General features: G+C 37.0%; 1 protein-coding gene across 6 annotated transcripts in view; it reads right to left on the reverse strand.

Annotated features, from left to right (window-relative positions):
- HERC1 (HECT and RLD domain containing E3 ubiquitin protein ligase family member 1) overlaps positions 1–16,671 on the reverse strand; it is a 189,887-nt gene that overhangs the window by 95,015 nt on the left and 78,201 nt on the right. For all 6 annotated transcript variants that reach the window (XM_034994000.1, XM_034994002.1, XM_034994004.1 and 3 more), the window contains exons 17-24: positions 16,391–16,582; positions 13,652–13,873; positions 11,555–11,728; positions 8,503–8,617; positions 8,294–8,414; positions 5,688–5,859; positions 3,031–3,343; positions 2,430–2,550 (exon numbers count right to left, since the gene is read on the reverse strand). In XM_034994000.1, coding sequence (XP_034849891.1) covers positions 2,430–2,550; positions 3,031–3,343; positions 5,688–5,859; positions 8,294–8,414; positions 8,503–8,617; positions 11,555–11,728; positions 13,652–13,873; positions 16,391–16,582 — 1,430 coding nt within the window. The remainder of the gene's footprint in view (positions 1–2,429; positions 2,551–3,030; positions 3,344–5,687; positions 5,860–8,293; positions 8,415–8,502; positions 8,618–11,554; positions 11,729–13,651; positions 13,874–16,390; positions 16,583–16,671) is intronic.

The raw sequence follows: 16,671 nt of genomic DNA on the forward strand, positions 1-16,671 counted from the left end.
GAGTAGAAGGTAGCATGACAGCAAAGGTGTTGTTCTTGCGTGTATTTTCAAGAGCTCTAACTCTGGGGAACAATGTCTGAGGAGAGGAACTAAAAAAAAGTAGGGAGATCAGTTTGAAAACTACCAGTCCAGGCAAAGGTAACAAAGACCTGAATTAAAGAGTAGAAAAGACAGAACGGGCATGGAAATTTTATCAAAGTAGATCAGATGGCAATTCAGCCATTAAAAACAAAGCAAAACAAAACAATTTAGTGACTGCCTAGTATGTGCCAGGCACTACAGGTGCTTGCAACACAGCAGTAAATAAAACAGCAAAACTCCTGTCCTCAAGGAGCTTATATTCTAGTGCAGGCTAACAGAAACTGACAAACCAACATAATAAATAAGTAAATTACCTTAGGTCCTGTGGGGGAGAAGACAAAAACACAAACAAACCCCACAAGGCAAGGTGGACAGGGAATGAATATGTGGACAGGAGGGCAAACTGCAATTATAAATAGAGGGGTCAGGATTGGCCTCACTGAAAAAGTAACATCAGAATGAAAAGTTGACGTCAGGGAATTAGCCAGGCAGACAACAGTATTCTAGTGGGAAGAAACAGCTGGGTAAAGGCCCTGAGGGGAAGTTGTGTGGTATGTTCACAAAAAAGCCAAGAGGCCAGTGTGGCAGAAGGAGAATCATCAATCATGAAGGACAGGAGAGATCAGAGTGATAGTGGGGCCAGCAAATGTAGTCTTGTAGGCCCTTGTAAGGCTTCTAAGCTAAGAAAAAGTGAAGTCACTGGAAGTTCTGAGAAGAGAAGTGACATGATCTGTGTTATTTTTGACAGGGTAGGGAGACTAGGTAAGGAGACTGATCAGACTGGAAAAATAAACAGAGAGACATCTCAGAGACTGTAAGATTGGGAACATGAACTGGGAGAACAGAGATACAAACGGTAATAAAGAATAAAAGGAAGAAAACAAACAAAAACATCATGATACAATGAAACCTGCTTAAAGACACTGTTGAGCTTTCCTTAGAGGAGGAATCTTTTATGCTTAGAAATTTCTTTTAAACAACAGCTTTCTGTTCATGTAGCACTTTATACCTTTCAAAAATATTTTCATATCCATCATCTCAATTCACACAACAGAGAAATTTCAGAGCTAAAAATGGAGCTTATGGACCACTCAGTCCAAAAAACCAGAGTTTCTGTTCGAGCTGTCATGTGACATGACCACAGTCTCACAGCTCTTCAGAAGTAGAATCAAGGCCAGAAGCCAAGTCTCATACATTGCCATCAACACAACAGGCACTAATAATCTCCTATCACACAATTCTCTGGAACACTAAGGCCCAGAGAAGTCAAGTAACACATATAGTTTATTCACGTACAAGACAGAGGAACAGTCAAACTAAAAATCTAGCTATGAACTCCAAGTCCAAAGCTACTCAAATAGAAGGAATCTCTTAGACAGTTTTCACACTATAATTTACCTGTCACACTATAGCATACTTTACTTCCTACTTCTTAGGTAAATCACCATCTTGCCTATAGTCCAGGTCCTGAGGATTTCTGGGTAGGTAACTGAGAGCTACTGAAAGATTTTAAGTAGAGGAGATATAAACAGACGTGTGAAATATGTGCATAATACGATGGGCACAAAACAAGAGGTTTGGAGGCTTCTGGACTAGTTCAAGCAGAAGAGAAGGAAAGTTTGAAACAGAACAGTGGCAAAAGGGATGGAAAGGACATATTAGAAATATATTAAGGGTAAAATTTTCAAGACTTGACTAACTGAAGTATAGGGAGTGTGGGAGTTTGCAAAGATGAGAAAATACGGAAAAGAAAAGGATGAATCCTGGGTAGTTAATAATACCACCTACTAAGGGAATATAAGACAAGAAGATTTAAGAGAAAGATCAATTTATTTTTGGATACGTTAAGATTGGGGTAACCTCACTTGTTCAGGTGGAATGTCCATCAAAGAGTCAGATATATGAATTTGGGGTTTAGGAAGAAGTCAGAGCTAAAGATAGAAATCTGAGAGTCATTAACATATAGATGGTAAATATCTATGCAATATAGTTATCTTATTTCTCTTAAAAGTTCTTTTTTACTTTATTTTATTTTTTAAGATTTTATTTATTTGACACAGAGAGAGAGAGAGATCACAAGTAGACAGAGCGGCAGGCAGAGGGAGAGGGAGAAGCAGGCTCCCCGCCAAGCAGGGAGCCCGATGTGGGACTCGATCCCAGGACCGGAGAATCATGACCTGAGCCGAAGGCAGACGCTTACTTGACTGGGCCACCCAGGCGCCCCTGAAAAGTTCTTTTTTAAAAAGCTCTTATATGTCTAAGACAAACATATATTACTGTCACCAAAGTCTTATGTATCTATACCCTGAAAACAAAAATCCCTCTTTACTGAATCTAGGTATACCTACCAGTGCGTAACCCTCTTCATCTGATTCAGGCTGAGACAAATCAGATTCACTCCTTGATTTGATCAGTCTATAATTTGGACTTGCGTGGACTAGCCGGCTCTCTGCAGTAAGACTTTCACTCCTGTCTCACATGCACAAAGAAAAGTTTTTCAATTTGGGATTGTTAGTGAACATAAAATTGAATGGAACTAGCAGCATAGAGATAATACACACATACAGTGAGGAGTAACTGTATCTGTCAATGGGAAATCCTGACTCTTGCGTAAGCACAAAGCCCTTTATAATTACACCAAAATAATTTGCATGCCACTACAGTACAGAGATGCTGCAAATAACTTCGTACGTTTGTCAACTGCTGTTGTTTATATGTATGAAAAATTGTGCCTCGTTTAATCAGAAATGTATGTTCCAGGCTGTATCAGCATCACTCTTTACATTAATTTAATACATTAATACGTTATTTCACCCTACTCAATTTGTATTTCCTCCTCCGTGTCTGTATTAATTTCAGAAGACCACCACATCTTCGAGAATAAAGTATTTCAATGCATAAAGTAACAAAGGGGGTAGAGTAATATTTTAAGTTTCTAGTCAGTCCCACCTGGTCATAAGTCCACCCCCTTCAGAGGCACTTGTTGAAGGCTGCTGCAACTGTCCTTCTTCCTTTCGCTTCTGAAGCTCATCAATCACAGGACTTACTCCTAATATTAACAGGGCACACCGATGGATCACAGAGTTGCAGGCAGCAGTGTATACATCCTGACCCTCAGGAAGGTCTGTGCTGACCCTTCGCTCTTGCTGAGACTGAGGAGGTGGATCATCAGCTCGAGCCCCAGACCCTGCCCCACTGTTCATTCTATCTCGATCTCGGCTACGAGCTACTTCACGGGCTGAGAGGAAACACTGAAAGATTTCTGTAACATGCAACACAAAAACAAGGTCTTAACACATGGGGAGAGAAGAGCAAAGAAAATAACAATAAAAATAGTCATAAAGTTTGGATCAAAACTTATTGAAAGAGGGAAAATTATTTTTTAGACATTAAATACAGGTAGTTACTAAGTTAAAATTATATTAAATACATGTAAAATATTAAACTTCACCAAAACTTACAAAAAGAAATACCTATGCCTTTACAGAATTTAGATTTGATTTATTCTATTTCTACTCTTATTAATGAGTTAGATCAGTGCTTTCCAAAGTGTGGCTCCAGACCAGAAGCATCAACGTTATCTGGGTACTTGTTAGAAATGCAAACTACTGGGCTCATCCCAGACTTTCTGAATCAGAAACTATAGGCATGGGGCCAGCAATCTGTGTTTTAACAGATCTTCCAGCTGATTTTGAGGTCCACTAAAGTCTCAAAACTACGGGGTTAGATAAAAATAACTGCATTAGTTCTGAGATGTTCGTAACCTTGGTATGGCAAATGTCAGGTTACAAAAGAAACACAAAATTTAAGTTGCATTAGTTATGAAAAGCCCCCTTTCCCCTTCTAAAGTCTATTTAATTCCTGACATCTACACTTTGCTGTATCTCAAACACATTTTAAAAAGTACAACCACTAAAGTTCTTTGCTGAAACTGAATATGGTTATAATACACAGCCAAGACTGCCTCCACAGTCAAGTGGCATCACCAAGAATGTCTATCTGATACCAGCCCTTCCCAAATCACAAGTGTAAAATCACTGAGTTTAATAAGGTTCTGATGCGGTGGTAGATACTTCACAATAGGAAATGAATTTTTTGCTCAAATTTTGAGTGAAAACAGTATTCTTATTGGGAATCCAAGCAGAAAAGTTGGTAAAATACTAGATTCATCTCTTAATACCGAGGTACAAACTTTAAAAATGGATTTTATATGTATATTTTTTACAATTATTATAGCAATGTTTTCATATGCTGTTTAAAGTCTCTTATTTTCTGCAAAAATCACAGCAACAAACTCAAGAGTACAAAGCTGAAAATCAGTTAAAGTAATTAAGAGAATGGTCACTGGAATTTTGGGCATATCTCACTCTAATTCCAGCTGCTACTAATGGTGGCCCTAGGCACATAATTTTTGCCTCCTTACACCTCAGTTTGCCCACCTTTAAGAAAGGGTAAGGACTAGTGTGCATCTCATTAGACTGTTGTGAGGATTATCAGCTCATCTATGAGAAGCATTTCACCCAGTGCCCAGCAGGTAATACAGGTGCTCAGAAACCATAGCTGGTTTAAAAATTACTACTCCCTGGACGACTATTATGCTTTCTTTTACTATAACTGAGGGTTATATTTTGTTACTGTGTTTTCCCCTTTGGACTTTGCTTTCCAGAATTTCTAAACTAAGTTTTAAGTTTAACTGCAAAAGTTCCTTCAGCCTAGGTTTTTAAAATATAATTATTCTCCCTCCCCATCTCCAATCCCCTTTTTCCTCTGGTTTTTTGTTTTGTTTTGTTTTGTTTTTAATGGTTTTTGGTTTGGGGCCACCTCCAAATCATTTTTAGAAGTATGCAGAACACAAATAAATTGATAATAAAATAAGTATCAAATTGATATATACAGACAATCCTAATACCAAATGCACAGCTAGCCATAATATTTTAGTCTACAAAGTGAATAAACATTTTTAACTTGAAATAGCCAAATCACTCAAAAGATACTAACAAGTGTTTAAAAGCACTGATATTTCCTTGTAAACATCTAAATGATTACCTTTAAAAATTATCTGTTGCCTTGGAATATACAAGTATTAAAAGTGTTATTCACCCAGCCAATAGTATTCTCATGTATATTCTTGCTCTCTACTGACCACGGTTGTAGTCAGTGGGTGAAATTTATAATTTTAAAAGTGTAACATATAAAAAATAACTAGGCTCTCCTAGTAAGTGCAGAAAGGGCCTCTCTTCCTTACCACACAGAGGTTGGCCAGGCCTATGGACAAACTGGTACCCTCGAAAACAAACTCTGAATGACAATATCCAATCACTCATGGGCATTATGTCATGCATAAGACTCAGTGGAACAGTTACTATTTCTAAAAGCCTGCTTTCAGAGCTTTTCAGCCCCAAACATGCAATCCAATAGCTTCAAAATGGAACTAGCACAGTTTTAAGAGCTGAAACATTAGCTAATGTAAATTGAGATCACCAGTAGAATATTAGATCCTTTTAGAAAACCCATAGAGAAATTTTTGCTTTTCTCTTCTCCAGTCAGTTCCTCTGACACGAAGAATGCCACAATGTGTATCTGTGAAGTAAGAAGGGTGTACTCACTGCCGGCTGTCATCACTTCATGTTCCCGTTCTTCTTCTTCATCCTCTGGCTCAGGATGCCCCTCCTCCCGGTCTCGCTCAGCCTGTTCTTCCATTTCAGCTTCTTCATCAATGGTCCGGGTAAATGAATGCTCCTGAGGATCAACATCTGCAGAGTCTTGGTTTTCCGAGACCTTAAAGAAACAATAAAAGCTACACTGAATATTTTTTTCAAAAACTCGGAAAACTTTATTAAAACCTTGACTTCTTTATCATGGAAAATACTGCTAATATCAATAACATATGAATTTTACTACAAAAACCCAAAAGATACACTGGATAAGTCTGAAAAGGTTAGAAAGAATGTATGTATACAAAATATGTACAGAGACACCTATATGCCTTCCTATCCTCAATATTTGATTAGAATGTCATGTTATAAGTTGATTCAAATTTATATTGCTATTCAGCTATAAACTCCTACAGAGCTCCTACTTAAAATGAGTTGACTGTAAAACCAAGCATAAAAGGTAATTTAAGAACATGAATTTTAATACCATCCAGTCTCCCTCAGGCTGTATATGTTATTGTTACTCTGTATAAATGTTTAACAATTCTAATTTAAAACAGTATTTAACTTTTTTTTTTTTTTTGGTGAGAACATTTAAGCTCTCTCTCAGCAAATTTCAGTTATACAAACAGTATTGTTATTTTTTTTAATTTAAAAATTTTTTCTTTACTTTGTTTTCCCCTGAAAAATAAAAAATTAGAAATCAGTATTATTTCCCACAGTGGTTAAGCTACCTAGCAGTCATCTAAAGGACAAAGTCCTTGCAACAGATATTAAGAGCCTCATGAATACCATAATAGTATATATCGTCTCCCCCACAAATTTTAGTATAAAGTACAAGTGAAAAATTTTATTTAATGCATAATAAAAGTTATTTTGTGATTGGGACGCCTGGGTGGCTCAGTCGGTTAAGCGTCTGCCTTCAGCTCAGGTCATGATCTCAGGGTTCTGGGATTGAGTCCCGCATCGGACTCCTTGCTCAGCAGGGAGCCTGCTTCTCCCTCTGCCTGCCGGTCTCTCTGCTGTGCTCTCTCTCTCTGACAAATAAAAAAATAAAATCTTAAAAAAAAAAAAGTTATTTTGTGATTGACAGCCAGTAAATAACTTAAGAATTTCATACAGATGGGGATACTGAGCAGTCAGTCAGACTCATACAACGTGTAAGTAAGTCACTTATCCCCATAATATGAAGTTTCAAATCTGGGCCACAACAAAATGGCAAATTAATACATTTCATGGACTTTCAAGGTCACTAACAAATAGATCCACAAATATTAAATCAGTGCATGCCAAAAGAACACTATAATACTAATGCAGAGATAGACTTTGGTTTTTAAAATCTAAGATCTCAATAACAGAGTATAAAGCATCTAATGTATAAAGTTTTAAAGTAAGCATTTTTGAAGGTGATGTATAATCCAGGCTTATAATTACAGGATCATGTTATCAGGATTACCAAGCACTTTAGAAATCACCTACTTCTGTTGCAAGAAAAACTTCTGGAGCATTCCTTTTTTTCTTTCTTTTTTTTTTTTTTTTAAAGATTTTATTTATTTATTTATTTGAGAGAGAGAGAGCAGGAGAGGGGGGAGGGTCAGAGGGAGAAGCAGACTCCCTGCCGAGCAGGGAGCCCGATGCGGGACTCGATCCCGGGACTCCAGGATCATGACCCGAGCCGAAGGCAGTCGCTCAACCAACTGAGCCACCCAGGCGCCCTCTTTCTTTTTCTAGAGAGAGAGAGAGCATGCGCGAGAGCACATGCAGGGTGAGGGGCAGAGGGGGGTGGGGGGCGAGAGAGAGAGAGAATCCCAAGCAGGCTCCATGCCCTGTGTGAAGCCCTATGCTGGGCTCAATCTCATGACCCTGAGATCAAGACCTGAGCTGATACCAAGAACTGGACTTAACTGACTGAGCCACTCAGGCGTCCCACTTTTGGAGCAGTCGTAAGAAAAAGTTTCAGTCTTAACCACCAGTGGTGGACAACTCTAATTAGGAGAAGGTCCTCTTCCTTATATTCAGCTAACAGTGATTCTCCATTCAATTGTGACCCTTAGGTGCTACCTACGCCCTCTGGAACAAGAAACTCACTTATTTCCTCTGCTACAGGGAAGCTTCATTTTTAAGGCAGCTATCAAGTGACTCCCTTTTTCATTTCCCGAGGCTAAACATTTTTGACACTTCCCGTTCTTATACAATGTGACTTTCAGACCTTTCAGCAATCCAAGGCAGCTTTTGTTAATGTCCCAAATTAAACAGGATAATTCAGCATAAAATAAAGGAATAATATTTCATATGCTTTGCGCAATGCAATTTGTGATTACTTATACAGCCTATGAATATACAAACTTTCTTAGCAGCCATATCACTTGATAAATGTGGGTTAAATAAACCCCAAATCTTTTACTCATCCAATTTTTTAACTATATAAAGAAGTATGTACTCAATATTTGTTGAACATCTGCAATAATCAAAGCACATTTTTTTCCTCACATAAACCAATATGGAGCTCTCTCTCACAGCTTGCAGAAAAACAGAAATTAACTGATTTCCAACTTTACCCATCTGTCTCGTGATGATGACCTGGTCTGAATAAGTTCAAGGTTCTTGCAAGCAAGTAAACGACTTCGAACTTTGTACACACAACGGTACACTTCTGATAAGCTTTTACCAGGTTGATATCTAAATAAAGAACCAAAATAGAAAAGTTACCTAATTTCTAACATCATGAGAGCAAATGTTTGTCTGAGGATAGTTTTAAGTTACTTGCCGGCTTTCTCCACATGCTTGGCTAAGTAAATTTGTGTGTTTCAGAAGTGCTGCAAGAACAAATCTAGACACAGTGTCCAAGAGTGACTCATTACTTAAAGTTGCACTGTCCCAATCTGAAAACAAAAATGATGCATTGACATTTAAAAGGGCTCAGAGAACAGTTCAGAGTAATTTTTTTTAGTAATCCAACATCTGAATAGTATCATTTTCCTAAACATTATTTAACAAATGCACCTACTAGATACCAGATATTGTTCCTTGTGCTAGGGATACAGCAGTTAACAAAACTAAGTCCCTGATCTCACAGAGTTTATTTTCTAGCTGGGGGAGAGGGGCACTAATAAATACAAAAATTAATACGACAGAAAAGTGCTATAGAGAAAAATAAAGCAGTGTGGGCTTACTGTTTTATATAGACTGGTTTGCAAAGGTCTTGGATAAGGTACAAGTGAGCAGAGATGTAGACGACGTTAGGGAAGGTGCCATACAGAAACAGTTTCCCCTCAGAAAAAACTAGTGTAGAGGCCCTGAGGCAGGTTCAAGGAGGCCACTGTGGCTGGAACAAAGCGTGCATGAACAAGTGGCAGGAGACATTAGAAAGTTGGCTGGAGACCAGATCATATAGGGCCGTGCAGGCCACTGCAAGCCCTTTAGATTTTACTCTGAGGGAAATGGGAAGCACCATTAGAAGGCTTTGAACAGAGATACAATATGATCTGACTCGTGTTTTAAAAGGCAGACTCTGACTGCTGAGTGGTGAACTAGACAGGAACAGCAGTACTGCAGTAATTCAGGTGAGAAATGATGGTGGCTCAGACCAAAGCAGTAACAGCGGAGGTAGTGAGAAATGGTCAGATTCCAAATGGGTTTGAAAGGTAGAGCTGACAGGATTTGTTGACTGATCAGATGTGCAAATACGAGAGAAATCAAAGTTGACTAGAAATGTACTTAGAATGTGGTTGGCATTTACTGAGACAGGAAGAATACTTTTGGAACAAGGAGCTGAAATCAGAAGTATGGTTTTGAGTACTGTCTTTTAAGCATCCTCGTGGAGATATTGAGTAAACTAGTCAAGGGAGGACATATCTGGTATTTGAAGCCATGAATTAGATATTGTGAGTACCATTAATAAAATGAAATGCATGGGGTAAGAAATGAAACATTTGGACACACATGAGTACATGCAATAGAAAACCAAAATCACAGCATTAGATGATGAGCACTAGGCAGCTGTTTTCTTTAATTCCATGCTGGCATACTAGTACTGTATTTTAAAAATGTAGTACATTTGGTAGATTCCAAATGGGGGTGGGAGGTTTATTGTCTGCTAAGCTCTTGTTAATTTGACAGATTTACCATGCTACTTAAAAATAAAACCAAACAAACAAAAAACACTCATGGAAATATCAAGCCCCAAGTTAAGTTTATTTGTTCTTAATACCTTCTTAAAACTCCTATCTCAAGAGATAAAATTTTACATCTTGGTTTTCCAGTCATTTCTGTATGCTTAGGGAAAAAAACTAAATTCAGACCTACCTATTTTACAGGCAAAACAAAACAAAACAAAAACCCTGACAATATAAACATGCCTGATTTTAAGAAAATTTATAGGCCACAGAGAATCTTAAAATGATAGACTATATTACATAAAAATTTTTCCACATTAGGTTCATGAGAAATCATCTGTTCCAAGGGAATGCTTGCTATTCTGACAGCTGCTATGACCTAACATCAAACATGACCCATTTCAAGGAAGCTAATACTCAATTTAAAATGTAAAGTAAAGTAAGGCCCTCTGCTGTGTTTCCACATTAGTAGATTATACTCCTATACAATTTTTAAAGTAATGGATTCTTTCCTTCATTAAAGTTATAGTCCTATCATATCTAGCACTACAGAATGTTTCCACTATTCAGGTATAGTCTAAGCTGCAGTATATAAGCAATTCAGGAAATGGAGCCATAAAATGAGTTTTTAATTCATTTTATGTTTATATCTAGCTTTTTAAGGTTCTAACTGTAATTAACAAGATGATATAAAAGAAAACCTAACTGCACATTCCAAGCAAATGAATGCAAGTATGAGAGAATATCAGAGAATACAACTTAGAAAGTACATTTTTTTCCTCCTCCATTACCATACTTTTCTACTTCTGCTTGAAGTCAACACAATATAGAACGCATGAACGATATATGAATGGTAAACTGGATGAAATTAAACTTTCAAAGGTATCACATCTCAATGTTATTTTAAAGATCCGAACAATATGCACCTCATTTCATTTTTATTACACGAAATAAAAGACAATAAAAGGTAAAAATGTATCTACTTTTACCATTTTTATCACAGGAGGAAGACAATTCAAAAAAAGAGGTGGAAACTAAAAATATGACAAGAAAAAATACCATGGAGAAAGACAACTTACATATACGGGATTCTGAACAATCAAGGTCACTGTTAAAAATAAAAACATGGGAACTAAAAAGAAATCAGGTGATCTTTTGAAAACTTGTAAAGTTTATTTTATTAATCAATTAATATTGGAAACTGAAATACCACTACATACTTGCATAGCACTTTACTACTGTACTTCATAGTTGATCTTATTTCAAATTGATAGCTTCACCAGCACTCTGTAGGAAGCAAGTGTTTTACATAGAAGGAAAATGACCAGGCCTAGAGCTTAGACTTCTACATATACATCCCTCTAGTTCTTACCCCAGGACTTGCAAAGGGAAGAGATTCATTAAACAGACTCTTAAACCAGACTCATTTATACTGCAGGGACTCTTTCAGTAAAATGTTTGCCTCTGGATTTGTCTTTTATATAAATCTCGCACAGTAGGTTTGCTTAAAGTGGGATATATACTTAAGAGTATTTTACACAAAGAGGAAAAAGAAATTTGTTTAATGTTATTTGTAAAATACTTTTTTCTATAAAAAAAGTAATAGAGTGATCCCTGTTACTTTTGATTTACATATATTACATATATATTAGTCAATATTATAAGCTATCTCCATATTTACCAACTTTGTCCTCTTCATCTTACCTTTACTAACAGCATAATCCTGCATGCTGATCCAAAGGCTTCTCGCAGGCTCTTTTGAACAACCCAATGCCAAGTCTACATACACAGCAATTTCAGGCCGCAGTTTGTAATCAAAAGGCTTCTGTTCTTCGTTGCCTGAAAGAGCTACTTCTAACAGGCAACTCATACATTTATCTAAAAATAATTATTCAAGAGCCGATTTTAAGCCTGAACAATTTTGGTGCTACAAATAAAATCTTATCACTTTTATTTAATCCATATTTAATAGTACATTTCAAACCATTTTAAGTAGATGTACAAAGGTAAAGTCCTTTAACACTTCTCAATGATAAGTAATATCACCACCCCCTAAATCTCCTCCAGAAGGATGTGTGACCAAATGTAACCCCCAGGGAGGAGTTCTGGCATGCTGGTAGGCAGGCGCCACGGAAGCTACATGTCCTATGTGTGTAGCACAGGTCTGGAGAACTCTTTTGTTCAAAATGGAATGATGTCCTCACTGAGAAACATGGGACCACTGGGAAAGAGACCAGACAAGAACTTTTTCTTTTTTCTAGACTTAAGGGAAAATAATCAGTTAAGTATGACTCAAGAGAGAGCAAAGATACCATAAACAGTTTCTCTACTGATATTTACATTTGTTCAAGTGATTCCTAACTTTTTAATGGGACATTTTGGCATTCAGAATTCATTTTCCATTACGAAAAAAAATAGCTAAATGATAGGTTTGGGGGTTAATACCAAAAGTCAATTTAACCCATAATATAACTGAATTATCCTGTATTTACAATTTTACAAAGGACAATACCCTTTTCCTAATACATGCAAGTATTTAAACCTGAAATGTAATATTTTAATAGCTTTATGATTTTATAATTTTAAAAACTGAAAGATAACATTAAAACTGAAATTTATTCATACTAAAGGCCAATTAATTCACTAAAGTAAATATAATAGAAATATGAGGAAGGTAGAGATAAAGATACTTTTGTCCTCAAGAGGACATTTGCAACCAACACAGAACTAAACACTGACAGCACTGGAACCATGTTTATAATGTTAAACATTCCCTGAAAAACCATTTTACTTTTCTTGATACAACTGTATCTTAAGTACCAGTCTAGCATTCAACAATCACGGCCAGAATCACTGTCTCATTCATAAATGAAATGATGAATATATACTCTCTATTTGGAAAAGGAGGAAAATCTTCAGTAGCTCTTCTCACTCCCACTCCCCAACCCTCCAAACCCAAAGCAGAATATGCGATTTTTGTCTTGGTTTCAATTTTTCTTCTCCCTCTCGATTGAGATTCTCTTAGAATAAGATTTCTCTTGGACTTTCTTCTTAGGCACTCTCTCTCTGAGTCTCTTTCTCCCATCAGAGGAACAATGAATTTTAAGTCAATAAGACCACACAGGCTATCTAATCATCTCCTTATTTTATGGATCAAAATTATAGGCCCAGAGAGATTAAAGGGCCAGTCCTAAAACAACCAGATCACCTGTTCAGGAACTGGAGAAATCTTCATGTTCAGACAGTCTGAGAGATAGCCTACCAGCAAAGAAGACAAATGGGAGATGAGGCAGGAAAGAGAAACCCCAAGGCACCATAAATGGGGAGGAAAAAATGTGGAAACGTATAAGGTAACACCAGCATGAAAGTAGGATAGGCTGGGAGGAGAAGAGATTGCCAGTCACATCTGGGAGGTGTTTGAAAACTGAACACTGATAAGTCCTGGTACCGTTACAGAGCTTTACATTCTATGAAGCACTTTCATAACTTCCAAGCCCCAGAAAACAAGGAATCAAGCGTATTCCCACTTTTATAAGTTAAATGACTTGCCAAAAATGAGTGATAAATAATGACAGGGTGGGACCAGACCTACACTGCCCTAGTTTGGAGGCTCTTTTCACTACACAGTGCTGCAGGATTTAACTTCTAAGGGCTCCAAGTCACAATCTCAGATCCCCCCCACAGCTAATGTTTCACTTGTTTGCTATCAGTTCTCTATTCAGCAAACCCAGAATAAGAGAAATCTCCAAAGAAGATACAAACACAAGCATGTATTTTAAACACTGTAGAGAAGCACATTACCTAACTGAGGGGTGTCCATTTCTACACCATCACTAAAAAGTGGTGTTTTCATCCAATATGCAGTGTCCTGTTCCTCTGGAGACACAGGGGAGCCCAGAAGCATACCACCAAGACACCGCCCAATAAGGAGAGCAATTGTTCTTTCCAGATCCACAAGCCACACCCAGGACTGGGCTGGCTGAGGTAACGGCATGCCAGCAGGATCAATCAGTTCTGGCCCTCCTAAAGACAAAATCATTAGTAATTGTGTCTTATCTGGTATTCAAGAGTCTCAATCTTTCTCATTCCTATTGCATTGCAATAAGACAATGAAGCAAACTAATTTTACATTGAAAACATAAATTAGAACACTATCCGTATATATTCTCTTTACTAGGCTAACTTAAAATATATTCAAATGAGTTTGCCATCAAATAAATTTCCCTTGTGGAGTTACTAATTTTAAGACAAACATTAAAACAGTATCTATGACAGAAATGTCCCAAGGGATTCCATTCCTACTTTTCATTATCCAGATCAAATTTCACTGTAACAGTGAGTACTTGAGGCAGCTCATCCCTCCAAAATCAATACAAGAACTGATCTAGTAAAATGACACTTATTATTGTTTAATGTTTTTAAGGCCTGAATTCAGAACTGTCTTGTACTAAAATCCAGACCCATGATTTCTTATTATTCATTCTTCACTTAAAAAAGAAAAACTATACTTAGCCATAAAGATAGGAACAGATGTCAATCAAATCATTTAAGAAAAACAAAGATCAACAAATCCAAAAACTAGTATTTAAGAAGACTGATAAAATGGACAAACTTTTTTTGTTTTGTTTTTTTTAAGATTTTATTTATTTATTTGACAGAGAGATAGAGAGAGAGCACAAGTAGGCAGAGTGGCAGGTAGAGGGAAAGGGAGAAGCAGACTCTCTGCCGAGCAGGGAGCCAGACGCGGGGCTTGATCCCAGGGCTCCAGGACCATGACCTAAGCCGAAGGCAGCTGCTTAACCTACTGAGCCACCCAGGCACCCCTAAAATATACAAACTTCTAATAAAAGATGGCATAAATTCAAATATCAGGAATAAAAAAGAGGATGTAACCACAGTTACACTAGGGATTTTTAAAAAACTGTTAATGAGTACTATGAACAATTTTATGCCAATAAATTTGAGGAGCACCTGGGTGGCTCAGTCAGTTAAGCATCTGCCTTCGGCTCAAGTCATGATCCCAGGGTCCTGGGATCAAGCCCCGCATCAGGCTCCCCACTCAGCGGGAAGTCTGCCTCTCCCTCTCCATTGGCCTATCCTCCAGCTCATGCTCTCTCTCATGCTCTAGCTCTCTCTCAAAAAAATAAATAAAATCTTTAAAAAATAAAAAAAATAAATTTGAAAAACAAAATGACATTTTCTGGAAAAATATCAACTTCCAAAATGGATCTGAGAAGAAACAAAAAGCTAGAAAAGAAAAATAACCACTAAGGTAAGAAAATTAATAGCCAGAGTCTATCTAAATGCCAGGTGGTTTTATAGATGAAGTCTTCTAAACCTTCAAAAAAAGATATCCTCTATCTTACACAAATCATTTCAGAGCAAAGGGAAAAAAGGGAAGACTCCAAAATGATGCTATGAGATTAGGATAACTGTGGTAGTAAAAATGACAATAGATGCAAAAATCCAACCTAACACAGAAAGAGTAAATCTTAACAAGTTCTGACATGCTTTAGAAAAAGAAGAGTAAACCTGGAATGGCTCCATATAAAACCTAATTAACATCCTGCTACAGTTGTAACCTTGACACCTAACTTCATCTAAATCCAGCTGTCAAAAAACCATATAATGTTAAAGACAGGCCCTCATTGTCATCTTGTCCAATTCCAATCCTTCCAGAAGAAACCAAGGCTTAAGAAATTATAAGCAACCTATCCTAGATAATACAGCCATGTCACTAGCTTTATGCCTTAGTCCAGGATTCTTTCTAATAAAACATGTGGCCTCACTTGAAAGGTTTTTAAGACTTAGTAATCAAACTCCTTTGATAGCCTTATGATAGGCTTCAATGGAAAAACACAACGCTTTCTAGACATAGTACTCGAAACTATATCCAACTGAATATCAAAATCATCAACATTTTATAAATTAAGACTGAATTCAAGTGTCATACCTAAAATCAGAATGCTATTTCCTATAAAGTTCCTTAAAAAACAAACAAACAAACAAAAAAAAACCCATACACATAGACTCCCAATTTCCATCTTCCACATTCAGTTATCTACACATCCAACCAAAATACTGAATATTTTACTGTAAAATAGAGATTTAAAACTAAAGATCTTTTCATTTAAGAAATAGAACTTTTTAATCAAATCAATCCATTGATTGTAAAATGTGTCACTATGCTGCTGACTGAACTTTGAAAGAATGCTATCCTATTATCCAATGTAAGATGTATCCTAATTTCAACGATGTCAAAATTTGAAGAAAAAAATAAAAGTGTCTCAGAATCAATGAAATATACTCTTCAAACCTAATAACCATATAGACCCTATTTATGACACTGTTACTTACATATGAGCAACTTTTTGAGTTTTCTCATCTCAGTTGCCCTTTAGGCTACAAATTCTTAAGACCATAACAACCTTACCTTTTGATTATGTGAAACACCCAAGTATCAGATATGACCCACCTGATGCACACAAGAGGAACAACTTTTCCCAAAAGCCTATTTGTTGTTTTACTATCTTTACTCACCATGAAGAGGCCACTGTAACTCTTGGTCTTCTAAAAGAGCGGCAGCAGGCAGGAGTCTATTAAGGCAATCAAGAGGTGGCAACAAGTCGAGGAGGTAACTCAATAGAGGCCGTGCCACTGACACGGGGAGTAACAGTAGAGAGTTAACAATCTGGCAAAGCATACTGCCTGCAGCTGAGACGTATATCACATCTATGAAGGGTAAGAAATTCAACATGGATCAATTGTTTCAAACTTAAAAAAGAAAAAAACCTAAAAAATACTATTTTAACCTAGAACTA

This window comes from Mirounga leonina, unplaced genomic scaffold (genome assembly GCF_011800145.1).
Source record: "Mirounga leonina isolate KUSES-001 unplaced genomic scaffold, KU_Mleo_1.0 Mir_91, whole genome shotgun sequence".
In the NCBI taxonomy this organism is placed as follows: Eukaryota; Metazoa; Chordata; class Mammalia; order Carnivora; family Phocidae; genus Mirounga; species Mirounga leonina.